This window comes from Canis lupus, chromosome 27 (genome assembly GCF_048164855.1).
Source record: "Canis lupus baileyi chromosome 27, mCanLup2.hap1, whole genome shotgun sequence".
Classification (NCBI taxonomy): Eukaryota; Metazoa; Chordata; class Mammalia; order Carnivora; family Canidae; genus Canis; species Canis lupus.
In genome coordinates, this window is record NC_132864.1 from 14,675,497 (window position 1) to 14,701,545 (window position 26,049).

Sequence of the window (26,049 nt, forward strand, 5' to 3'; positions counted from 1 at the left end):
AAAGCCACTGACAGGATTTCTAGTTGAGGTGACTGGATGGTGATGGGATGGTAACAGAGTAAGGAAACCTCAGTGGAAAATGGTTTGTCTTTCTGGAAGGATGTTTGTGGAAGGTGCTGTTGCCGATAATGTCACCTACGTTTGTGTATGGGATTCCATTTGACAGTGTTTTCCTATTCTCCAGCTTAATCTGGTAATACACTCTTGAGCCTCTCAAACTAAAACTATTTTAAGAATTTTTGTGCTAGTTAGGCTATTTCAGTATATTGAGTCTATATGAAAAGTTAGAGGGATCCCTGGGTGGCGCAGCGGTTTGGCGCCTGCCTTTGGCCCAGGGCGCGATCCTGGAGACCCGGGATCAAGTCCCACGTCGGGCTTCCGGTGCATGGAGCCTGCTTCTCCCTCTGCCTGTGTCTCTGCCTCTCTCTCTCTCTGTGTGACTATCATAAATTAAAAAGAAAAAAAAAGAAGTCAGAGAAATTACCACCAGAGCATTTATCCTGAGTTTTCATCAGTAGAAGGCAGTGGTAAATAGCGTCAGAGGGAGCTGTAACCTTGACCCTCAAGGCATCTTCTCTTTTGAAGAGATAAAGGTCAGTTACTCTTTTGTCTTTTCTTCTCAATCTTATTGCTCTCCAGGCTTGCCTGTCTCAGTATGTCACCCTGACCACCTCATTAGCTAAGAGAAGCTTAGGAGGCATCTTGGTCCTTCCTTCTCATTCTCTGTCTCTAAGACCATGTGACTCTGTCTCCAAAATACACCCAAATTTGTGAATTTGTTTCCTCAATCACCAGCTCACACTGGGACTGTCCTTGTGTCCTAACTGGGCTCTGGCTTCCTTTGTCACCTTCATCCAGTCTTTTCTCCAGGTGGCAACTAGAGCAATTACCTGAAGGTCCTGTTGTTTACTTACCTGCTAAAATTCTTCAGTGGCTTCCTGATTGCACTTAAAATATAAAATGCTTTTTCACCTAAAAGACCTTGCGTCATTTGACTCCTGCTTGCTTCTGTGATTTCATCTCCTGCCTCTTCCTATGCTCTTAGCCATGGAGGCCTCTATTTTCAGTTTTCAGTTCCACTGAACTTTCCTAGCCTTTTCTGGGAAGCTAGGCAAACTTTATATAACTTACTAATTTGCCCAGTGCACAGATCCTCACAGTGGTGAAGCTTTAGTTATAGCCCTAATCCACCTGAATTTTCTTGCCATTGAAATTCTCTTTCCTACAATATAGTGTTCTGTATGTTGTGTTCGATAGTTTAGGAAGGACAAATAAGGGACTTCTGGGTGGCTCAGTGGTTGAGTGTCTGCTCTTGGCTCAGGGCGGGATCCCAGGTTCCTGCAATCAAGTCCTGCATTGGGCTCCCCACAGGCAACCTGCTTCTCCCTCTGCCTATGTCTGCTTCTCTTCTCTGTGTCTCTCATGAATAAATAAATAAAATCTTTTTTTTTTTTTTAAGATTTTTTTATTTATTCATGAGAGACAGAGAGAGAGAGAGAGAGAGAGAGAGAGAGGCAGAGACACAGAGGGAGAAGCAGGCTCCCTGCTGGGAGTCCAACTCGGGACTCGATCCCAGGACTCCAGGACCACTCCCTGGACCAAAGGCAGGCACCAAACCGCTGAGCCACCCAGGGAATCCCCCAAATAAAATCTTTTTTTAAGAAAAAGGAAGGACAAATAAAGATTGATTCAGTGTATGTAACCTAAGATTTCCAGTCTACTGGAATACCCTTTTTTGCATATGTTGTGGTAAAATGCACATAATATCTAGGTGACCATTTTAACCCTTTATAAGTGTATAGTTCTGTTGCATTAAGCACATACACGTTGCTGTGCAACTATCTCCCAATTATAATCCACCCATCTCCACAACTTTTCATCTTCCCAAACTGACCCTCTCTTCCCATTGATTTCCTTTTACCTCCTTCTCCAGCTTCTGGCAACTATTCCATTTCTTTTATTATTCAAAAACCAATCTGTTTAATATTAAAAGATAAGTTTAAATCCCTCATCTTAAGTGAGTAGACTTATTTGTAACTGTTCTAAGCAATAAATATACTTAAACCCATTCTACTCTCACCTATTTCTGAATCCTTTGTGAGGAGTGCTAACAGTTCTGATAGTTTAGCACTTTTTCTTTCCTGTTCTTTCCCCACTGTACATGAATTGCTAAAAGCATATGCAGTGTTTAAACATTGGGCTCTTGTATATTACTTTTTGAATTCTGACCATTCTGAGGGATGCAGAACAGAGGTGATAATCTAGTTTTAGATAAATGCAAACATTTTATTAAATACTGTTGTCCTACCATGAGGCAGTGAGCACCTTAAGGGCAGAACTATCACACTGACCATTATAATCTTGCTGAGCATATGACAGTCTCTCGGTGAATAATGAATGAAACTTGAAATCAGAAGTATGTGGTAGGTTCAGCTAAAAAAAAAAAAACATGGTTATTATGCAACTTCTATACAGAGCAGATAATTGGAAGTCTATATGCGCACATTCAATTATAGCTAATCTTAGAGTATGTGCCGGATACTGTGCTTGGCTGCAAGTGTTTGGTTCTTCACCAGAGTACATCCTGTATATGTGTGCTGCTGTTCACGCTTTACACTTGAGGAAACTGAGTCTTTGTGGTTTATTGCTTCTATAATAAACTGTATCTCATTGGCTAGAGAATATAATGTATACTCAGTGTACACAAGCAGGTCATATTTTGATTTGTTTGAGGCCCAGGTCACAATTATCTTTAAGCAACTTTATTGAGATATAATTCACATGCCTTAACAGTCATTCTTCTGAAGCATACAATTCTGTGGGTTTTTTTAGTATATTGAGTTGGGGGTCATCATCACTATCTTAATTTCAGAATATTTTCATCCCCTAAAAAAGAAAGCCCAAACCTATTAGCAGTCACTCCCGCTGGCCCCTTTCCCTAGGCCCCAGCAGCCACAATTTATTGTGGATATTGTGTATAAATGGGACCATATAATATATGGCCTTTTGAGACTTTGAGACTGCCTTCTTCACCTGGCATATTGTTCATCCATGTAGCATGGGTCACATACTTCATTCATGTGGGTAATGTATCTCATTGCTTTATGGCTGAATACGCCTTTATTTGGGTATACTACATTTCATTTATCCATTCATCAGTTCACAGATATTTGGGTTGTTTCCCCTTTTTGGCCACTATATATAATGCTCCTGTGAATACTCATGTACAAGTTTTTGTGTAAATGCCTGCTTTCACTCTCTTAGGTACACCCCTAGCCATGGAATTGCTAGGGGGATATGACTACTCTGTTTAACATTTTGAGCAACTTCCAAACTGTTATCCTAAGTGGTTACATCATTTTCCATTCCCACCAGCAACATAGAAGTTTCTCCATATCCTCACCAACACTTGTTACTGTCTTTTATTTATTTTTTAATTTTAGCCATGAAGTGGTATCTTCCCTAATTTCCTAATGGTGTTGAACATCTTGTCCTGTGTTTATTTTCTGTTAGTATGTTGTCTTTGGAGAAATGTCTTTTTAAATCCTTATCCATTTTAATTGGGTTATATGTCCTTTTAATGATCTGTGTTTTATTTATATATATATATATATACACACACACGCACACACACACATATATATAGGGTTATATGTCCTTTTAATGATCTGTGTTTTATTTATATATGTATATATATACACATACACGCATATGTATATATATTTTTTTCTGTTTTATCAGATTTGATTTGCAGGAATTTTTCCCATTCTTGGTTTTCTTGGTGTCCTTTGTAGCATGAACATTTTTAATTTTTATAAAAGTCCCATTTGTCAGTTTTTTTTTCTTTTATTGCTTGTGCTTTCAGTGTCCTGCCTTAGGTCTGAAATCATAAAGTTTTTTTGTTTTGTTTTTAAAGATTTTATGTATTTATTCAAGAGAGACAGAGAGAGGGGCAGAGACAGGCAGAGAAGCAGGCTCCTCTCAGCAAGCCCAATGTGGGATTTGATCCCAGGACCCCAGGATCATGCCCTGGCCAGAACGCAGGCGCTCACCCGCTGAGCCACCCAGGCATCCCCATAAAGGTTTTATATATGGTGTGAGGTATAGGGGTCCAGCTTCTTTCTTTTGCATTTGGATATCTATTTATCTAAGCACCATTTGTTGAAAGACATATTCATTGAATTATCCTGGCACCCTTGTCAAAAATCAATTGACTACATTTTCCACTATGCCAGCACCACACTGTCTTGGTTACTGTAGCTTTGTGTAGTTTTGACATCATTGAGTTTGTTCTCTCTATGTTGTTGTTTTTTTCTATAGTATATTTCCATATAAATTTTAAGATTAGCTTGCTAATTTCCTCAAAACAAAACAACCTGGGATCTTGATAAGAGTTTTGTTGATTGTATAGATCATATTGGGGAATATGGCCATCAACAACATTAAATCTTCCCGTGCAGGAAAATGCCACTTGGGTGATGATGTAGTATCTTTCCATTTATTTAGATCTTTTATTTTAGCATTCTGTTGTTTACAGTGCATAAGTCTTATACTTCTTTTTTTTATTTTTTTTATTTTATGGGTAGTTGTTTTTTTTTTTTTTGGAAGCTATGTGTAATTGGGATTGTTTTCTTGCTAGTGTATAGAAATGCATTTGATTTTTGTCTGTTCTTATATCTTGTAGTCTTGCTGGCATGACATCTTAATAGTTTTTCAGGAGTCCTTTGAGATTTTTTAATTTATAATATCATGTCATCTGCAAACAAATATTTCTGTGTCTTTCCCATCTGGGTGCCTTTTATTTCATGTTTAATTGCCATAGAGACTCCTCAGTAGAATATTGAATAGAAGTGGCAAGAGCAGACTCCTTGTCTTGTTCCTGATCATAGGGGAGAAGCATAGTCTTCTATCATGAAGTCTGATGTTGGGGCTTTTGTAGATGTTCCTTATCATGTTGAAGCCCCATCACAATTTAGTTTTTAGGTTGTCAGTATATTCTTGTTTGCTCTGTTTGGTGGTTGCATATTTATATCCAAACTAGATAGTTTTGTTGAATTACTAGAACCACTGGGTCATTGACCTGGGTAAGATGTAATCCTAAGACATTTACAATGATACATGAAACATTTTGGAAAAACCTACTGTGACTACTTAACCTGAGCCACACAAAATAATGTGTTTATTTATTAAAACATTAACAGTGGGGGCGCCTGGGTGGATCAGTTGGTTAGGCATCTGTCTTCAGCTCAGGTCATGATCTGGTGTCCTGGGATCCAGCCCTGTGTCTGGGCTCCTTGCTCTGTGGGGAGCCTGCTTCTCCCTCTCCCTCTTGTGTATGTGCATTCTCTCTCTGTCAAATAAATAAAATCTTTTTTAAAAATAATATTAAATATACATGTTGAGGCTTTTTAACTTCCACTTTTATTAGGATTAATAATCTGATTGACTCTGCCATTTGGCATTTAACTCAATAATTTGGTTCTGTGAAACCATAGAAATGAACTTGAATTTTAACTGTAGATCTAAATTATTTCTTGGCAGTCTTACTCTCTACATAGCCTGAAGGGATAAATGGAAAACTGTGCTTTTAGACATGATAGCTTTTATACTTTCATTTAAATTCTGAAATTAAGTTTGAAGGTTTTTTTGTTGTTTGTTTTTTGTTTTTTAATGGAGAGCAAGCAGGGGGAGGGGGAGCAGGAGAAGCAGACTCCTGCTAAGCAAGGAGCCTGACATGGGACTCAATCTAGGGACCCCAGGATCATGACCTGAGCCAAAGGCAGACACAACCAATGCACCATCTAAGTGGCAAGCTTGAGGGGTTCTTTGATCATTTAAAAAACTGGAGAATATTGTGAATTATTTTAAAGATGATAGCAAGTGTGGAGTTACTATTTGGATACTTGCAGAAAAAAAAGAGATCTTTTGTAGTCATTTTTTGGATATAGGGTTCATCTCCTAAATTCAGGTGAGGAAGTTCTTTTTGCTAGCTTTTGAACAACTCTAGAGTGGTTTTGCTGAACTTTCTGAAGGCTAGGCTGGACCAGGAGTTTTTTTGAAGGGGGAAGATGTAGGGATTGAGGAAGTTAAATTTCAGATGTTGCTATACCAGCTAATAACCTTTCCAAGGATAAGGGTAATTGGAGTAGACATTTCCAATTGGGTAATTGGAGTAGACTTTTTCCAAGGAGACATTGTGAAAGCATGCATAGCAAATGCTATGTAAACCTTAGAAATATCTAGGGATCTCTGGGTGGCGCAGCGGTTTGGCGCCTGCCTTTGGCCCAGGGCGCGATCCTGGAGACTCGGGATCGAATCCCACATCAGGCTCCCGGTGCATGGAGCCTGTTTCTCCCTCTGCCTATGTCTCTGCCTCTCTCTCTCTGTGTGTGACTATCATAAATAAATAAAAATTTAAAAAAAAAACAAAAAACAAAAAAAAAAACCTTAGAAATATCTAGAATATAGGAGCCAAATAAAATTGCTTTGGCAAGGAAAAGTATGGAGGTATCTACATTTTCGTATTTTGAAGCCACACTACTTTTGTATTATTATCTTAGTGCCAGGAAAATATTTGGGTGGATGGAAACCAAAATTAGTAAAATTGGTTATAATTTTATGAAAAGTGAACATCCATATTTTTAAGCTTTCGGGTTATCTGCTAATCTTATCAAGGTGCCTCAAGCTGTGGTCATCCTAAAAGTCCTCACTTTGGAATTTTAGGGGTTCCAGTGTATGCCTGGGGGGTTATTAACTCTCAAAGCCATTGTTTTTGGGATTGTTTAAAACAGACTTTATGTATGTTGGTAATCTGGAGTTGGTGAGTAGTACAAAGATATAGGTATCCTTAGATGATTTCTGTCCTATAATAAGTATATGTTAGAGCAAATCATATCTTACGATTATGGAAGTGATAGAAATGACACAGTCTTAACATCAAATAGGATTTCCTTTAGCTTCTCAAGAGATTGATTTTATATCCTAAAATGAAAAGTAAATATTCACTAAGGCCAGCAATTTTGGGATTTAGTCAATAAAAAAACTAATTCTTAAACTTGGTAACTAAGGGAAGAAAAATTTCACTTTTAGTAGTCATCTTGCAGTAACAGAAATTAGTAACGTGAGCATTGTTTCCAAGCAGTTGAGGGAAGGAAAGACAAAGTGGTGAAATAGAAAGATGACTGATTGGCAGAAGAACCCAGATAATTCTAATTCTGCATGACACTGGATAAATGAACCTCTGCAGAATTGGGTAATTGGAGTAGACTTTTTTAAGGAGCTTTCTGGCTCTAAAAGATGTCTAGTTCTGATAACATGGCCTTATCATTTGCTACTGGGGCCATGAATCCAAGTGTACTCTTTGCTTTTAGGAAGAAAAGGATTGGAGCAGTCTGACCGAAGAGTCAGCAGACACTTTTAGTCCATAACTGCCAAGCTCCCTAATGCCTAACACAATACCCAAGGCATCATCAGTTCGGTGCTATGAACGGGAAAGTTTGTAAACTGTGTGTGTGTGTGTGTGTGTGTGTGTGTGTGTGTGTGTGTGTGTGTGAGAGAGAGAGAGAGAGAGAATATATAGAGCCTTTTAGTAAATATTTGGGGTTCTGTAGGCCCCATATAGTCTCCATAGAAAAAAAATTTTTTAATTAAGCCTTTAAAATGTAAAAAACATGCTTGTCTTCTGGGCTCTCTCAAAGATTTTGAGAGAGGGCACACATGTATACCCACTTGAACAGGGGGAGGTGTAGCAGGAGAGGGAGAGAATCTCAAGCAGACTGTAAGCTGAGTGCAGAGCCTAACTTGGGGTTGGATGAAGCTCACAACCCTGAGATCATGACCTGAGCTGAAATCGAGTTGGGCCCTTAAACCAGCTGAGCCACCCAGGTGCCCCATTGAGGGCTTTTTTTAAAAAACAGGCCTGTAGATTTGGCCAGTCGCTTAGAGCAATGTTCTCTAACTTTATGTGCATGTGCATTTTGTCAAAGTGTGGATTTTGATTCTGTAGGTCTGGAATGGAGTCTCATTGTTCAGCATTAGACCAGGCTCCCAGGTGGCTCACACTTGAGAAGAAGAGCTCTAGCACAGTAGTTCTTAATCATTTCTAGATAGCAGTCCTTTTGAGAATTGAATTCTCCCTCCCCAAAGACACATTCAAAATCATGCATGCATTTTCAAGGTAGTTCATTTGTCCTTCTTCCCAGAAATCTACCTCAGGATCTAGCTATTTGGTTTTTAAAAGTACACACTCCATATGATCCAGCAATTCCATTTCTGAGTATATATCTGAAGGAAAGGAAATCACGATCCCAAAGAAATATCTGTACCTACATATTGCTTGTAGCATTGTTTACAATAGGCAATACATGGAAACAACCCAAATATCTGTTGATGGATGATGAATGGATAAAGAAAATGTGTTATATATATGCAGCAGAATATTACCTATAAAAGAGAAGTAAATCATGTCGTTTGCAACAACAAAATTGGCCCTTGAGGATGTTAGGCTAAGTAAGTCAGAGAAAGGCACATGTGTGATCTCACTTACATGTAGAATCAAAAGAAAACCCCAAAACTCCTAGAAACAGATCAGACTGGTGTTTGCCAGGGACATCCAGGTGAAAGAATTGGGTGAAGGTGGCCAGAAGGTACAACATTCCAGTTATCAGACCAGTGTTCAAGGGATATAATGTCAAGCATGGTGACTCTAGCTAACAATACTATTTTGTATATTTGAAAGTTGCTAAAAGTAGCTCCTATCACAAGGAGAAATATTTTTAACTGTGAGCTGATGAATGTTAAGTAATTGTAATCACTTTGCAATTTATGAAGTCATTACGTTGTATACCTTTAGCTTATACAGTGTTCTGTGCTGATCTTAACAAAACCGGGGGAGGGGGAGAAGCACTTAAATGATGTAATTAAGTAAAATATTATTTTATTGCCAATTTACATAGTATTGCTGGAATATTGTTAGTTTTCACCTGTTTCTAAAATGATAAAAATGGGGCGCCTGACTGAGTAGATAAAGCATGAGATTCTTGATCTCAAGGTCATGAGTTTAAGCCCCACGTTGGGAGTAGAGATTACTTTAAAAAAAAAATGCTCTAAAATGATTAACATGGATCAGAGAAGTAGAAGCAAAAATGTATGACCAAATAAGGTGGGAACAGGTTTGCTCTCTTGCCTTTTCCCCCATATGGAGTTGTTTTTGCAGTGAGAAGGATAGGAGAATGGGGCTAGCTAGAGGTGTAGATCTGAGCCTCTTCATCCAGATAGTGTAGAAATCATTATCTTAGTTGTTCTGTAAGTCATAGTTCTGTTTCACAGTCAGAGATGTTAAGTTCTTAAGAATTTTTACATAAGCAGGAGAGCAAATAGTCTAACAGAAATTGGTCCAGATGTATTAGAAGTAGAGTTTTGAGACCTAGGGCCATTCATTCATCAATCAGGGCAGCTGAGACTTGAAGCACCTGAGAAACAAGGAACTCAGGAAGGTCTCCCCTGACCATCAGATCACTATGGACTGGTTGATCTTGAAGCCTCATCTGAATCTCCGGGGCTGGCATTTCCTGATTTCCTGTAATTACCTCCTCCCTGTTCCCCCATGACTCAGTGGTAGTCATAGTACCAGTAAGTACCAACTCCATTCATGTCACTGTGATTAAGATTTTGGAAAAATTAGAAGAAACCACCTGGTTTAGGGAACACATTTCCTAAGTGATACAGAGCTTCCAAGATCACCAGATTTGACTATGTAAAAATATAAAACAACTTTGATCTTGAAGATAAAAGAATTTTGAAAAATAAAGCACTGGGTATTACCAATGGTCATAAAAATAAAAGATTGTGAAATGAAGAAATTCCAAGAATTGAATTTAGTGGGATTATATGTTTGTGAGAAAATTCTGCTTCTATGAATCTATCCTCCAGAAGTAATCTCAGTGCACAAAGATGTTCAGCATATAACAGTATAATAGGAAAAATAAAAAATGCCTAGATGGCCATGGAAATGGTGACTGATTTAGTATGTAGTGCAGATGCAAACCCTGTGACCTTGAGCAAGTTCGCTTGTGCCTCATCTCTAAACTGGGAATGAAGATAATCACGTGAAGGTTGTCAGTAAACCATAAAGACCAAACCATAAAGATTGGTATAGAGTAAATAAGCATTCCCCACATTTTAGTGGGTGTTATCACTATGCAGATATTAAAAAAGCATGAGAGAGATATGTACGTATTAATGTAAAAGTTTGTGATTTCTCTTTTAATAAAGTTTTAGTAAGTGTTACAAGTAGAGAAATGTATAGGAGAGAAAGATGTTATTTGGATGATGATGTCTATTTGGATAAGGAGACTGAGGAACGGGTTTTCACCTCTTAAAAATAGTCTTTACTTTTGTAATAATGAGAAAACTGTTGGTGGGTATGCCGGATCTGTGTGCTGTAAGCTTGCTTAGTGATGGGCTTCCTCTGTAGCATCTCATGAGCCCTTAGCTTAAACGTCCAAAAACTGGAACCTTGGCTCTTTAGGACCAGCTGTGCCATTTTTTAATCCATTTTATTAAAAAATATTCCTTATTACAAGCTAAAATATACTAGTCTATTCTGTACGTTAGTTTTTCACTTTGTAGTCACACAAAAGTTTTATTCCTCCTCCCGTGATACTGTTAGGGAGGTGAGGGTAAATTCATGGCCCTTTTGGAAGTGGAAAGAAACTTAAACGACTTGAACTTGGAGCTGCTGAGCTTGTCCAGTCACACATGGCAGTTGTTTATGGTGGAAGGGGGAGTCTCGAGTGCTCACAGTGTGGTGTGTGCTAAAGTTTTTATTTCCAAGTTAGTTTTAGCTCTTTCAGCTGTTCATGTAATTATTTTCAAACCCTTTGCCATCTTGATGATTTTCTTTGGTGCTCAGACTTAAATGCCATTATGTAAATGGAGTCTGGTTGATATTCTAGACACTTCTTGCTTTTACCATCTAAGGACAATTCTTTGGCAGCCTTCATTGCCTTACCAGCTAAAGCCCTGGTCTCACATGTGCTCTTTCGACTTCACCTCTAATCTCTGCTAGCATATATGGGTTTGAGCCAGGGTGGAGGGGTGGGTTTATAGTCTAAATGTAGAATTTAAGTAACAATGCTGTTGCCTCATTCAGCTCAGCCAAGTCTGAGATCTCTTTGGTCCTGACTCTTTATTGTTCTTTGCTTTGTGACATTTTTCAACTTGACAATCATCCTAAGTCTATGATGCTTGTTTATTAAAGCAAGTAATGGTGCAAGTACTTCATTCATTGACAGATATTTCTCTGGTGTCCACCGTGCACCAGCACAGGGCTAAGGGAATGGTGACTGAGTGTGTGCCTTTTTTTTTTTCTTAATTTTTTTTAAACTTTAAAAAATTTTTTTAAATTAAAAAAATTTTTAAATTTATTTATTTTTATTTTTTATTTTTTTGAGTGTGTGTTTCATGGAGCTTTTGGTGTAGTAGGAAGACTTTGCGAGCATGACTACTGAGCATGTGGTGTAAGCGTCTTGGGAAAGGAAGGGACGTGCTATCTGGGCACATGGAATGGGGATGGCAGCCTACAGTGAGAGTTTGCAGAAAGCCTTGTGGGTGGGGTGGAATGGGGTGGAGGGAAGAGCGTGTGTGAAGACTCAGAAGGAACTTTGAAGAATTGGAAACCATTGTGTTGGAAGTTAGAGGAAGAGGGGGGGATAGTGGTAAGAGGCAAGCAACAGCCAGGTCCTGGGAGGTGCTATTAACCATGGTTAAATTTGATCTCAATCCTGGGAGGAAGAAGCTATTGAAACATTTTATTTAAGAGTGTTAGATTTTGTCTTTTTTTTTTTTTTTTTTTTTTTTTTTTTGTCCATTTGCATTTTTGAAAGATGAGTCTTCTCATGGGTAATACTCCCAGAAAAATGGACAGGGAGCAAACTTGGTGTACTATGGCGACTTGTGTGATGTTCCTTCCCTGCTCACTCTGAGTCCTGGAGAAAGCAGGCAAGTGGGCTTCACAAGTGAGGAATTTCCTTCACTCTGCCTGACTATAAAATCTATGACTCCATTCAGAAGCATAATAAAAATGTTTGAGTCATAGTGAAATGTTTAAGTAATTTAGATTAATTCTATTATAGCTTGCTTTTCCTAGGAGCCAGTTAAACTCAAAAATAATAGTGATACTTAGGAGATAATTTCTGATCTTATTTACAGTTTTTCCTTAGAAAAAATTTGAAGAGCTGGTAGAAATTGTTACAATAAGTTAAGAATTTTCCCCCCCTACATATAACCAATTCATAAAAAGGCCTTTTCTGAGGGGCACTTTGGGGTAGCATAGTTGGTTAAGCATCTGACTCTTGGTTTTGGCTCAGGTCTTGATCTCTGGGTTGTGAGATGGAGCCCCAGGTCAGGTTCTGTGCTTAATGTGGAGTCCCCTTAAGATTCTCTCTTCCTCTGCCCCTTCTTCCCCTACCACTCCCCTACACTCTATTTTATAGAACTCCCTATAAAATAAATAAATCTTTTTTTTAAAGGCCTTTTCTGAGTAATGCTGATTTTAGTAATCTCTATACCCAGCAGGGGCATCACAGCCCAGAGATCAAGAACCACACATTCTACTGACTGAGCCATCCAGACACCCCCATCAGTATTCATTTTTGATAAAATATGTAACATCATTTAAGTACAACAGCTTACAAACATTCTTTCCTAGATTTTAAGATAAGGCTTTCTCTAAAATAAAGATTTCTGAGATGTAGCAGAGTAATTTCTTTGACTTGTATTCTTGGTGATCTAGCACAAAGTATACATTGAGGATTTTGTTCAGAGTGGAAATCCCTATCGTGGTAGCAGATTAAAGAGCTATGGACTTATGAAGCCAAGAGCTAAATTTGAAAAGTGTCAGATGTTAAACAAATGGGAGGTATTTATAATAGAGTTTATTCTCTTATTACACCACCAGAACCCACGAGACAGGGAAAAAATTTCAGAGGAAAAAATTGCAGAGCATCCCCTTGGCAAGAGTAAGAATTTTCCACTACCACTTGCCCTAAGGGCATTGACATGCCGCATTGGGGAAATATTACTGGGTGCAGTCATCAGGAACCGCACTGCTGCTCCTCACTCACAAAACCCTCTGTCTGAAATGTGCAGAAGCCTGAAGACAAAGGAAGATTATGCCTTAGTTTGAAAAGTACCTATTGATTTGCTTCCTTAGCGTGTGCTTCCTAATAGATTCAATCCTAAATTGACTCTTATAAGCAAAAAGCACAGAGTCACACAGCAGGTTAAAAGAAGTCTTTCATTAATTGAAGTTCCTTAGGCAAGACCTCTTTTACTTTGAGCTTCAGTTTCCTATAACTAAAATGAGGACATGGGTTGAATAGGATGATGTGAGGGTTTTTCTAGCTAAGAGAATACTAGAACATAGCAGGTTTTTAGGACCAGTTTGGATTGATGCTGCTTTATGGATTTATACTACCTTTCCACAGGGATCAGGGTTTTGTTTTCTTTTCTTTTCTTTTTTAAATATTTTATTTATTTAAGAGATAGTACAAGCAGAGGAAGGGACAGAGGGAGAGGGAGAAGCAGACTCCCTGCTGAGCAGGGAACCTGATGTGGGGCTGGATCCCAGGACCTTGGGATCATGACTTGAGCTGAAGGCAGATGCTTAATAGACTGAACCATCCAGGTGCCCCAGAGATCAGTTTCAAATGGAAACAAATTAAGTTTGAAACTTTGAGAGAGGGACGCCTGGGTGGCACAGGGGTTGATCCCGGAGTTCCAGGATCGAGTCCCGCATTGGGTTTCCTGTGAGAAACCTGCTTCTCCCTCTGCCTGTATCTCTGCCTATCTCTTTCTCTCATGAATAAATAAATAAAATCTTTAAAAAAAAAAAAAAAGTTTGAGAGAGAGCGAGGGCTCTTGTGAGTGAGCAGGGACAGAGGGAGAGACTCTCAAGCCAACTCCATGCTTAGTGTAGAGCCTGTTGTGGGGCTCAGTCTGACAACCTTGAGATCATGACCTGAGCCAAAATCAGGAGTCAAGATGCTTAACTGAGCCACCCCGGTGCTCCCAATGTAAAAATTTAAGGTAATAAATTTCTCAGGTGTTGGGGGACTTAAGGTCTTCTAGGTCTAAAACTGGCATATTTGGCACATGAGAAATAGTACAAAACAAACAAGCTGTTCTGAATAAGCCCTTCATGGGATCTGTAACCTAGTTATGCTTGGTAGTGGTGGTTGTTTTTTATTTTTTTAGTGTTCAGAGAACTTTTTAAAAGGTGGATTCGTTGACCCCACCCCAAATATATTGAACTGGATTCTTGAAGAACAGGTCCTGAGATTGTATAGTTTGTAAATGGCTCCCAGATGATTTTTTTTTTAATTCCTAAATATTTCATTGCCTCCCAGTAGAATGGCTGTTGTCAGTTGGAAGAAATGTTGAGAAAAGCTTGAGGTCAATTTTTTTTTCTTTTTTAATTTTTATTTATTTATGATAGTCACACAGAGAGAGAGAGAGAGAGAGAGGCAGAGACACAGGCAGAGGGAGAAGCAGGCTCCATGCACCGGGAGCCCGACGTGGGATTCGATCCTGGGTCTCCAGGATTGCACCCTGGGCCAAAGGCAGGCGCTAAACCGCTGCGCCACCCAGGGTTCCCTTGAGGTCAATTTTTAAGGGCTTCCCAGGTCATTTGTTCTACTAGCATTTGATATCTGAGTCATTCCTAAATATTTGGCCAGCAATTAAATGTGTATCCGTACAATTTCTATACAGCAAGAACATGACTTTCATATATTTAAAATAGACCTTTGGGACAGGGGCGCCTGGCTGGTTCAGTCAGTAGAGCATGCAACTCTTGATGTCAGAGTTGTGAGTTTGAGCCTCATGTTGGTTATAGGGTTTGCTTAAAAGTAGTCTTTAAAAAAAAAAAACCTTTAGGGGGCTGCCCAGGTGGCTCAGCAGTTTAGTACCGCCTTCTTCCCTGGGCGGGATCCTGGAGATTCGTGGCAGGCTCCCAGCAGGGAGCCTCTGCCTGTGTCTGTCTGTCTCTCTCTCTCTCTCTGTCTCATAAATAAATAAAATCTTAAAAAAAAAAAAAAAAAAAAAAAAACGGGCTGCCCAGGTGGCTCAGTGGTTTAGCGCCGCCTTCAGCCCAGGGTGTGATCCTGGAGACCCGGGATCGAGGTTTGCGTCAGGCTCCCTGCATGGAGCCTGCTTCTCCCTCTGCCTGTGTCTGTGCCCCTCTCTCTGTGTCTCATGAATAAATAAAATCTTTAGGAAAAAATAAATAAATTAATTAATTAATTAAATAAAATAAACCTTTAAGGGGAAAATAGCTGGTTTTATTAAATAATGCCAGTATAATTTTTAATGCATATATGTGGTTATTGATACTGCCGTAAACTAATAGCTAGTATGTTGACCATGTTACCCAGGAAAGAAATTTAACCTTGGTATTTATTGCCTCAAAGATATGTTCCACCCATTTTAAATCCAAATCCTCTGAGCTTGCAGTGAAACACAGAAAAATAAATGCCAAGGTACTTCTTTTGAGTCCTCTTATAGTTTATCCTCAGTTTGAATATTAGATTGACTGGCTTTAAATGTGGTAGGTATATAAGACTACAAGCCCACACTGAGCTCCCTGCTCAGATGGGAGTCTGCTACTCCGTCTGCCTCTCCACCCTCTTCATGTTCTCCCTTTAAAATAAGTGAATTTTTTTAAAATGTTGGGGCTCTTGGGTGGCTTGGTCAGTTGAGCACCTGCCTTCCGCTTGGGTCATGATCCCGGGATCCTGGGATCAAGCCCTGCTCAGCAGGGAGTCTGCTACTTTACCACCACCACCCCACCTGGACTCTTGAGCTCTTTGCTTTCTCTCTCTCTCTATTCTTCTCAAATAGATAAAATCTTTTTTTTTTTTTTAAGAAATATTCTGCTTTTAAATTGTTGATATGATCAGCTGTTGGAGGGCATGTGTCATAGTACTTAACAGATTGTGGAGACCTCTGTGCTGCTGTAGATCTGTGACATAAACTGCCTCTGACAGCAAGAAACATTTTCAAGTAATATTTACATTTAGGGTCATATGTTTGTTATTGAACCTTATATTTTCATGTTCAAGATCATGATCAAATTAATTATGACATCCAGAAATAAAATATAGTAAAAAAATTTTAATGATTTCAATTTTTCATTTTGATGGGGCATTTTAGCGGTTGTAGGTCACTTAAGTCTCATATATGGTTTATTGTAGTAGGAGCAGAATTAAGTGAAAAATACACGTTTATTCATTCAGGGTGTATTGCAGTTTGTTGCATAAGCATTTCCAGCAGGAATTTCACCTTAACTTAATGTGTCCCTGCAGTCAAATGCAAGGATGATCTTTGCCTCTTGAGATTATATACTGACAATCTGTTTCTGGGCCGCTTTGTGAGCACATATCCTAGTTAGGCTACAGGGTTGTTTAATGAACTGGAGCTCAATAAGCAATCATACTCTTTCTAAACTTCAGAGCTCTGAAATGCAGGAAAATTAAAGCTAAATTGAAGGTATAACAAATGAAATAAATCTACTTGGACAGAATGGCTATTATGCCAGTTTATATATAACCAGTGAGAATTAAAATTAAGTATGTAGAGTAAGCATAGAAAGTGAACATTTGATTTAAGAGTATGATGTGCAGGAGCACCTGGGTGGCTCAGTTGTCTAAGCATCTAACTTTTTTTTTTAATTTTTTAATTTTTAAAAAAAGATTTTATTTATTCATGAGACACACACAGAGAGGCAGAGACACAGGCAGGGGGAGAAGCAGGCTTCATGCGGGGAGCCTGATGTGGGATTCAATCTCAGAACTCCAGGATCATGCCCTGAGCTGAAGGCAGACACTTAACCACTGAGCCACCAGGCGTCCCCCAACTTTAATTTCTGTTCAGGTCCTGATCTCAGGGTTGTAAGATCGAGCTCCACATCAGGCTCCACGATTTTCTCCCTGCCCCCCACCCCCTCCACACACACACCTATACACCCTCTTTAAATAACAAAACAAGGGGATCCCTGGGTGGCTCAGTGGTTTAGCACCGCCTTCAGCCCAGGGCATGATCCTGAAGTTCCAGGATCGAGTCCTGCGTCGGGCTCCCTGCATCGGGCTCCCTGCATGGAGCCTGCTTCTCCCTCCGCCTGTGTCTCTGCCTCTCTCTCTTTTTAGCTGTGTCTCTAGATAAATGAATAAATCTCTTATTCAGATTTATTCATTTATCTCTCTCTTTCTCTTTGTCTCTCTCTCTCTCTCTCTGGGTCTCTCATGAATGAATAAATAAAATCTTAAAAGGGGGGACGGAGAATCCCTGGGTGACTCAACGGTTTGGTGCCTGCCTTCGGCCCAGGGCCTGATTCTGGAGTCCCAGGATCGAGTCCCATGTCAGGCTCCTTGCATAGGGCCTGCCTTCTGCCTGTGACTCTGCCTCTCTCTCTGTCTCTCTCTGTCTCTCTGTCTCTCATGAATAAATGAATAAAATCTTTATAAATAAATAAATAAATAACAAAAAGCTATGTGCAATTCTAGGGGAGACTGTACTTGTTCTAATTTTTAACTCTCCCATGTATCAGACTTCCTGTTACCTTAGTTACCTTTCAGAAAATCAGGGAAAGCTATTGTACATTTATTTTAACTTCCAGTTGTTTTGATACTGATATGTATGTATTCAGCAATATTTGAAAGCCTACAGAGTGCTAGATGCTGTTCTCAAGACCCATGTAAAACACTGGCTTAATCTGTTCCTTCATCTGCACTGTTTACTCTATACAAATTAGAGATGTGGGCCCTTTAAGAGCTGCTGTTAAAGGAGCTCTTTGGCCCAGGGAAGAAGACTCCATTGATTTACAGTTGCTCTTGAAATTGCAAGAGATTTATTCATTTATTTGATAAATTTCAAAAGGTACTGAAGGGTACAAAGTGAAAAGTCTCCCTCCATTCCATACCCAGTTACTCAGCATTAAGATATTTGTAACACCTTCTCAGAGGTATTTCCTTATATGAATGATAGCTCCATTATAGGTGATTCTTCGCATTTATGTTTTTCCCCTTAATATACAGTATATATTTTATTTTATTCTGTTTTCTTTTGTTTTATTTTGCTTATTAGAGAAAGACAAGAAAGCACAAGCAAGGAGAGGGAGAATTAGATTCTGCTGAGCAGGGAGCCGAGTGCGCAGGGTTCAGTCCCAGGGCCCTGGGATCATGACCTGAGCCCAAGGCAGATGCTTAACCAACTGAGCCACCCAGGCTCCCCAATATACAGTATATCTTAGAGGAAATTTTCACTTTAATATAAATGGAATTGTTTCACCTTTCTACTGTTAGTAAAAGACTATGCTGTGACTAAACCTTTTCTGCGGAGCCTATCTAAAGAGTATATTTCTTGTAGTGGATTATGTGGGGTAAAAAGATTATGCTTTGTAGTTTTGATATATATTGCCAAATTGCTTTCCAGAGATTTTGTAAGTTTTTTCTTCATACTCAACAGCAAATAAGGGTGGTCACAAAGTCTGTAAGCAGAGTTGAATTATAAACACTGAATGGACTATTTCTTTTACACAGAATATTTAGTGATGTTACATGTATTTAATTTGTCCTTGTTAACAGTGCACTAACACTATACATCCTTGCAGACTTGGTGCATTTTCTCAACTCTTGTTGATTGTCAATTTGTTAGTTTAAAAGTGATGTCTGTAGTTTTCTCATTCCTCTTATGAGTGAGATTTATTTAGTATCTTTTTAGCCATTTGTATCTACTCATGATATTTTAGCTCTTCTGATGATAAACCATGGCATAGACAATTGGTGCTCCTCACCATGCTGTGTGTGTGTGTGTGTAAATGTGTAAAGGATGTGTCCCTGGAGGTTTTCCCAAGCATTATTGTCTTCCTTCCTGTGTAATTCATGTCTGGTATCCATATAGCAAAGGTGTTTATGACCTTAGAGAGAAGTTGATTATCTTGCTTAATTTAACAGATTTTTATGTATTTGTGCTGTATATAAGCTATGTATTTTCTTTAAAATTGTTTTATTTGGAGACAGATTCATTTCTATGAAACATGAATTGAAAAAGTTGCTTATTTTAGTTACCTTTTTTCTCCCCAATTAGTTGGTGACAAAGTTCCTGCTGATATAAGATTAACATCCATCAAATCTACGACTCTAAGAGTTGACCAGTCCATTCTCACAGGTAAGTACTATTTGTTGGAAAGTCCCTAAATGTTGAAGTCCCTGTTCAGACCCCTTGCTGAGTCAGTCAGCTCCTGCCCCCACTGTCCCTTTATGGGGTTTCATCTTAATCTTCTCCAAGATATTTATTTCTTAATGCTATAGAAATCAGGCTTTTTTTTTTTTTTTCTTTCCTTAGTGTATCAGATTTAAAGGTATTTTAAAAACAAACTTGGCTTTCATCCCATAAAACCTCTCTCTACTTTTAATTTTATAAAAAATTATCTTTCACCAAAAATCTATTGTGTTTACTTTCTTAAAAAAAAAAGTTACAAATTCCTATATTAGTAGAGGTAATAATATTAAGGTTGTTGCCTGTTCTGTGGAAAACGAATTAATTATTTAGTTCCATCCCCGGGCAGGAGAAAGTTTCCAGAGCTGTAATTTTTTTCATTGGAGGGATGCTAATCTTGCATCTAACATATTTTGCAATGATCAAATGTACAATTAACAAAAGTTAGCACCCCCCAAAATGGTGACTGTTTTACTGCCCAAAGTTTGCACACTTAGATTTGAGATTGGAAGATTTTTCCAGTTTTGTTTGATAAAGGCAGTGTTAGGGTGGAGGGTTCTTAGTCACTGGAAGTAAGGTGGTCAGAAGATTAACTTAAACACAATACTAACCTGAACTAAATAGAGTAAATAGAAAATCCAAAGGTAATCAAGATTTATCTGATTTTCAGTTTTGAAAAGCAGCTGAAGTCCTAGGAGGTAGTGCTCTGAGTAAACTGGGCTCTTTTATTGTTTCCTCTATGAATAGCTTAGTTACTGAAACTCCCTAGCAGCAACAAGCTAAAAGCTGATTGAGCCATAAAATGTTGGGAAACAGATTAGGTGTGGTGCATATAAGATTTTCATAGTGTGCCTACAGAAATAACTAGCTTTTAGACTTTTCATGAAATTTCTACAGTGGTTTATGTTAAACATATCGTAGTTTCAGGCTAGATTGAGGAACCAGGTTTGTTTCAGATATGTAGAGTGGAGTTGGCTACCTAAAATTTAAATGAACAGGGATCCCTGGGTGGCGCAGCGGTTTGGCGCCTGCCTTTGGCCCAGGGCGCGATCCTGGAGATCCGGGATCGAGTCCCACATCGGGCTCCCGGTGCATGGAGCCTGCTTCTCCCTCTGCCTGTGTCTCTGCCTCTCTCTCTCTCTCTGTGTGTGTGACTATCATAAATAAATAAAAATTTAAAAAAATAATAATAAAATAAAATAAAATTTAAATGAACAGCTGGAGCCATATTTCACATCACTCAGACCAACCCCAATTATATATTTCATAAGTGATGTTAAGTAAAGTTGAAACCAAGCTCAACAGGACATTCTAAAAGTTCTAAGAGAAGTAGTCCTTTATATTCCATGTGGTGTTTTTAGTACAATTGCTGGTTTCTCAGTTTTATTTTCCTGAAACAATGTCTGATCACTCATCACCAATACAGGTATTTCTTTTGTTTTTTTTTAAAGATTTTATTTATTCATGAGAGAGAGAGGCAGAGACATAGGCAAAGAGAGAAGCAGTCCATGTAGGGAGCCCAGCGTGGGACTCGATCCCGGGATTCCAGGATCATGCCCTGGGCTGAAGGCAGGCGCTCAACCACTGAGCCACCCATGTGTCCCTCAAGTATATTTATTCTTAACACAATGAACGTACTAGATACATTATACATATAATGAGGAGCATCTATTGGGAAGCCTGTTTTTGTTCATTAATGCCAGACATGAGAAATGAAAATACTGCTTTAGAAATATCTGCACCGGGACACCTGGGTGGCTCAGCGGTTGAGCGCCTGCCTTTGGCTCAGGGCGTGATCCTTGAGTCCCACATGGGGCTCCCTGCGTGGAGCCTGCTTCTCCCTCTGCCTGTGTCTCTGCCTCTCTCTCTCTCTTTCTCATGAATAAATAAATAAATAAAACCTTAAAAAATAAAGGAATAAATATACTTGGACTTTTTTTTGAAGTGTTAGTGTGTATATGTAAGTTTACAACAAGTAAGCATAAATGTATATTCACAATATTAGAGTATAAAGTTGATACCTGAAAATAAACCAGATTTGAATAGTTATTCTGGGAAATAAAGGCAGTTGACTGGAATTTTATTTCAAAATTAAGTTTTAAAAAAATTAAGTTTATTTTGAAATTGTATTGATTTTAATCCTGACCTTCTTTGCTCTGAAATTAGTTTCTATTTCTAAATTTTACTAGTTTTCTCCTTTGAGCTAATTGGATCTTTTATCTCATTTCCTGAGAGTGGTAGTAGCATGAGTTGGATGAAGGCCCAGGCTCTAGGTGTGAATTGCAGAGACCTAACCATCCCTTCTTACAACCTGCTTAGGTGAGTCTGTGTCTGTCATCAAGCACACTGACCCGGTCCCAGACCCACGGGCTGTCAATCAAGATAAAAAGAATATGCTCTTTTCTGTAAGTACTTACATCAAATGCATTTTTATTGGGAGACATTCTCAGAGTTTAAAATCTGCAGGGTTTTAAGTTTGTTTATTTTTAGGTAATCTCTACACTCAGTGTGGGGCTTGAACTCTACAACCCCAACCTTTGAATCAAGTGCCCCGATGTCAGTTGTTTTAATTAGCAGGTTTTTGAGGAGGAATAAAAGATTAGGTCAAACATCTTTAAATTTTTTACCTATAAACCTAGAAAAGTAGATTTGTGTGGGAAAGGCTTATTAGCCTATAAAAGATGTCTAAATGATGTGGGTGATACCTGTATGTAGTTCATAATAAAAAGGTGTGTGTTTAGAGAGAGACCAAATGTGGTATACCATTAATAATCGGTGAGGATGAAAAGTAAAATGGATGTTCATTGTACTACTTCAGTTTCTCTCTTAAAACTTTTTGAAATAAAAAAGTTGAGAAATTTATAGATTTTGCTTGTTTGGTTCTTGTTTTTTAAGATTTTATTTATTTGAGAGAGCACAGGAGCAAGGGGGGAGGGCCAGAGAGAGAGGGAGAAGCAGGCTCTTGACAGGATGGGCTCAATACCAGGATCCCGGGATCACATCCAAGGCCGAAGGCAAACGCTTAACCATCTGAACCACTCAGGCACCCTGCTTGTTTGGTATTTAAAATGATATTTCAAGTGGTAGGTTTTTGTGGGTTAGTGTGGGAGCCTAACCTCTCATAGTAATAAGCAAAGTGCTATAGAATTACTTTGGAAATAATGAAATTATATCATGCCAACACTAGGAATTAAAGTGGGATGGAAAGAGTAGTGCATTTACTTGATTTCCTTGATTTTTTTTTTCTTTGAATACTGATGCTTGAGTTAAGATCCTCAAGGTAGCTCATGGTACTGGTTCCCCTGCTTATTGTGGGTGATCACAGTAGACGGGTTGAACTGTTAGAGCCAGCAGTAGAGAATGCTTAGGGTTGAGGGTCTGTATGGAGTTCAAAAAATCAGGAACACACAAGGGTTAGAGCACTGTTCAAGCCCAAAGTTAGTCTGCAAGCCACTTTCAGAATTGTGAATAGAGATTCCAGGGGGATCAGGGTAGAGCTGCTCTGGGTGAGTGGGGACCACATGAAATGAGAGTCAAAGAGAACTAAACCATGCCACCTGCTTTATCAAAGTCGGATGGCTGATTCTCTGAATAGCAGCCTGTAGGAAGCCCAATAGAATACAAAAGAGTTTGGGTGCTCTGGTCAAAACCCACACGAATCTGAGTTTGCTAGTCAGTGTTTATTTAAGTTGGGTGTGGTGTTAATCATATAACCAGTTTTCTCTACTTCTGTCATAGGGTACAAACATTGCTGCTGGCAAAGCCATGGGAGTGGTAGTGGCAACTGGAGTGAACACAGAAATTGGCAAGATCCGGGATGAAATGGTAGCAACAGAGCAGGAGAGAACCCCACTCCAGCAGAAACTAGATGAGTTTGGGGAACAGCTTTCCAAAGTCATCTCCCTGATTTGCATCGCAGTCTGGATCATAAACATTGGGCACTTCAATGACCCAGTTCATGGAGGCTCCTGGATCAGAGGTGCTATTTACTACTTCAAAATTGCAGTGGCCCTGGCTGTGGCAGCCATTCCTGAAGGTCTGCCTGCTGTCATCACCACCTGCCTGGCTCTTGGAACTCGCAGAATGGCTAAGAAAAATGCCATTGTTCGAAGCCTCCCTTCTGTGGAAACCCTAGGTTGTACTTCTGTTATCTGCTCAGACAAGACTGGTACACTGACAACGAACCAGATGTCTGTGTGCAGGGTAAGTGCGAATGACTTAAGACTTTGCTGGTGATGGTTATTGGTTCATCCTAAGAATATGCCCTTATGCCGTCAAAATCTTAGATTTGTAATTTGATACCTTTTTAAGTGCTTTTAAAAAATAGGTTGTGTGTCTAGCCTGAGCCCAAGGTAATCTAGTGCCCCAGAGGAATTAACTAATTTCTAAAGTTAATTTGTGAAATAAGGGGTATCTGCGTGGTTGTTATGCTTATATTGGGGAAGGTGACTAGGCAGTCTGCAAATGTGTTAGGTGACTATGCTCCTTTTGTATTCCTGCTCCTCTGTCCCTGAGTGCATGTATGTTACTGGATCAGCCTTAAAGGAAGAGAATTCTATAGAACAGCTAGTTCTCTACCTACCTGCCTAGCTAAACTTGTAACTGGTATTTCCATAACACATTGAATGAGACATGCTTTCTTGAAAGGTAAATAATTGTCTTTAACTTGCCTTGTGGTGGGGGTCCCTGGGTGGCTCAGAGGTTTGGCACCTGCCTTCGGCCCAGGTTGTGATCCTGGAGTCCTGGGATTGAGTCCCACGTCGGGCTCCTTGCTTGGAGCCTGCTTCTCCTTCTGCCTGTGTCTCTGCCTCCCTCTCTCTCTCTCTCTCTCATGAATAAATGAATAAAATTTTTTTTCACTTATGTTTTTTAATCTTTAAAAAATAATAATAATAATAACAACTTGCCTTGTGGTTCATCCTTCCTTCCTTAGGTTGTTTTGACCATCATTTGGGGGATAAAATAAGAAACTATTTAAACTTTCCCTTAGTACTGGGTGTTATTCTATATGTTGGCAAATTGAACACCAATAAAAATAAATTTATAAAAAAATAAACTTGCCCGTAGAAAAATAGTAACTACAGAAACACTGATATGTCTGGATTATGGTCTTTTCAACCACTTTGTACAAGTCAAAGTATAATTTTCCAGAAGGTATACAACTCATAAAAATATTGAATCAAAGATTCTGTTTGGATTGTCAAATAATGAGGGAATCAGTAAAACTGGTTATAAGAGCAGTTGAGGGAAGTATTCAACATCAGTGTAGAATTGCTATATATATATATATATATTTTTTTTTTTTTTTTTAGATTTTATTTATTTATTCATGATAGTCACACAGAGAGAGAGAGAGGCAGAGACATAGGCAGAGGGAGAAGCAGGCTCCACGCAGGGAGCCCGATGTGGGATTCAATCCCGGGTCTTAGGATCGCGCCCTGGGCCAAAGGCAGACGCCAAACTGCTGCGCCACCCAGGGATCCCAGAATTGCTATATATTAGATTGCAAAGAGGTTAATATCCAATAAGGCAGTAAAACTCAGGTTATCTTTCCTACAGGACACATCCACAACTTCATGTAACATGAGCATTTAATAGTAAATAGCACAGTGGGGGATACCTGGGTGGCTCAGTGGTTGAGTGTCTGCCATTGGCTCAGGGTGTGATCCAGGGTTCTGGGGTCAAGTCCTGCATTGAGCTCCCCGCAGATAGCCTGCTTCCCCTTCCCCTATGTCTCTGTTCTGTGGGTCTCTCATGAATAAATTAATTAAATCTTGAGGATCCCTGGGTGGTTCAGCAGTTTGGCGCCTGCCTTCAGCCCAGGGTGTGATCCTGGGGTCCTGGGATCAAGTCCCACATCGGGCTTCCTGCATGGAGCCTGGTTCTCCCTCTGCCTGTGTGTCTGCCTCTCTCTCTCTCCTCTCTGTGTATTCTCATGAATGAATAAATAAAATCTTTAATAAAATAAAATAAATATAAATATAAATAAAATAAATAAAATCTTTAACACAGTGGAACGGGCTATATTTTTCTAGAATGCTACATCTTTGAATGAGCCTGTTAAAGGAATGCTTCTGAATGACATTGAAGGGTCAGGTAGACATCCTCTTAGCCTTAGCTCTAGGTTTCGAATATTTTTTCACATTAGAATTTGATTTTCTCTTAATAGTTAAACCCTCTGAATCTTTATCTTGCTAAATTGAAACTCACGATGATTTTTAGATACATAATCCCCAGTCCCTACCCCACCCCCAAAAAAACACTGTAGTAGTCCAGCTCCTGACCTAGAATGAACGGACAGGTGTTTTGTCTCTTAAGTGGTAAGCTGCTAGTCTGTACTGGGTGTCACCAGAAGTGTAGGGTTTGACTTGGCTACCTAAGTTTTCATTCCTTGGAACCAAAAAAGGTTGCATAAATTTGGCTAATAGGTAGTTGGCAACTAATTTCGAACTGTGGTAGCAAATCAGATTTCAAACTAAGAATAAAACAGAGTCCGCAGTAAAAAATTTTTGTTTTTATATTTTTCCTTAACTGGTTTGATTTAAGATGTTTTCTTCTATGAAACCGCCTAGCCTGCCTCTTTGTTCTGTTCTCCCTCTGACAGAAAGCTGATGCTAATCAGTATTCTCCAGGAGGTTTCTTGCAGTGGGTTGCATAACTGCCCTTGACCTAGGAATACTTTCATCATGCAGTTCCTAAATGGTTTACTTGCTCACAATCTAAAATGCCTATGTGCATTCAGATTTACTTAATGTGGATTAGAATTCTGAATGT

At 39.1% G+C, this 26,049-nt stretch overlaps 1 protein-coding gene across 4 annotated transcripts in view; it reads left to right on the forward strand.

The window, feature by feature from the left end:
• Positions 1 to 26,049, forward strand: part of ATP2A2 (ATPase sarcoplasmic/endoplasmic reticulum Ca2+ transporting 2) — a 61,586-nt gene that overhangs the window by 16,442 nt on the left and 19,095 nt on the right. For all 4 annotated transcript variants that reach the window (XR_012019197.1, XR_012019198.1, XM_072802482.1 and 1 more), the window contains 3 exons: positions 19,144 to 19,224; positions 21,595 to 21,680; positions 23,014 to 23,478. Coding sequence is in view for 2 of the 4 variants with exons in the window: in XM_072802482.1 (XP_072658583.1) it covers positions 19,144 to 19,224; positions 21,595 to 21,680; positions 23,014 to 23,478 (632 nt within the window). In the remaining 2 variants the exon portion in view is untranslated. The remainder of the gene's footprint in view (positions 1 to 19,143; positions 19,225 to 21,594; positions 21,681 to 23,013; positions 23,479 to 26,049) is intronic.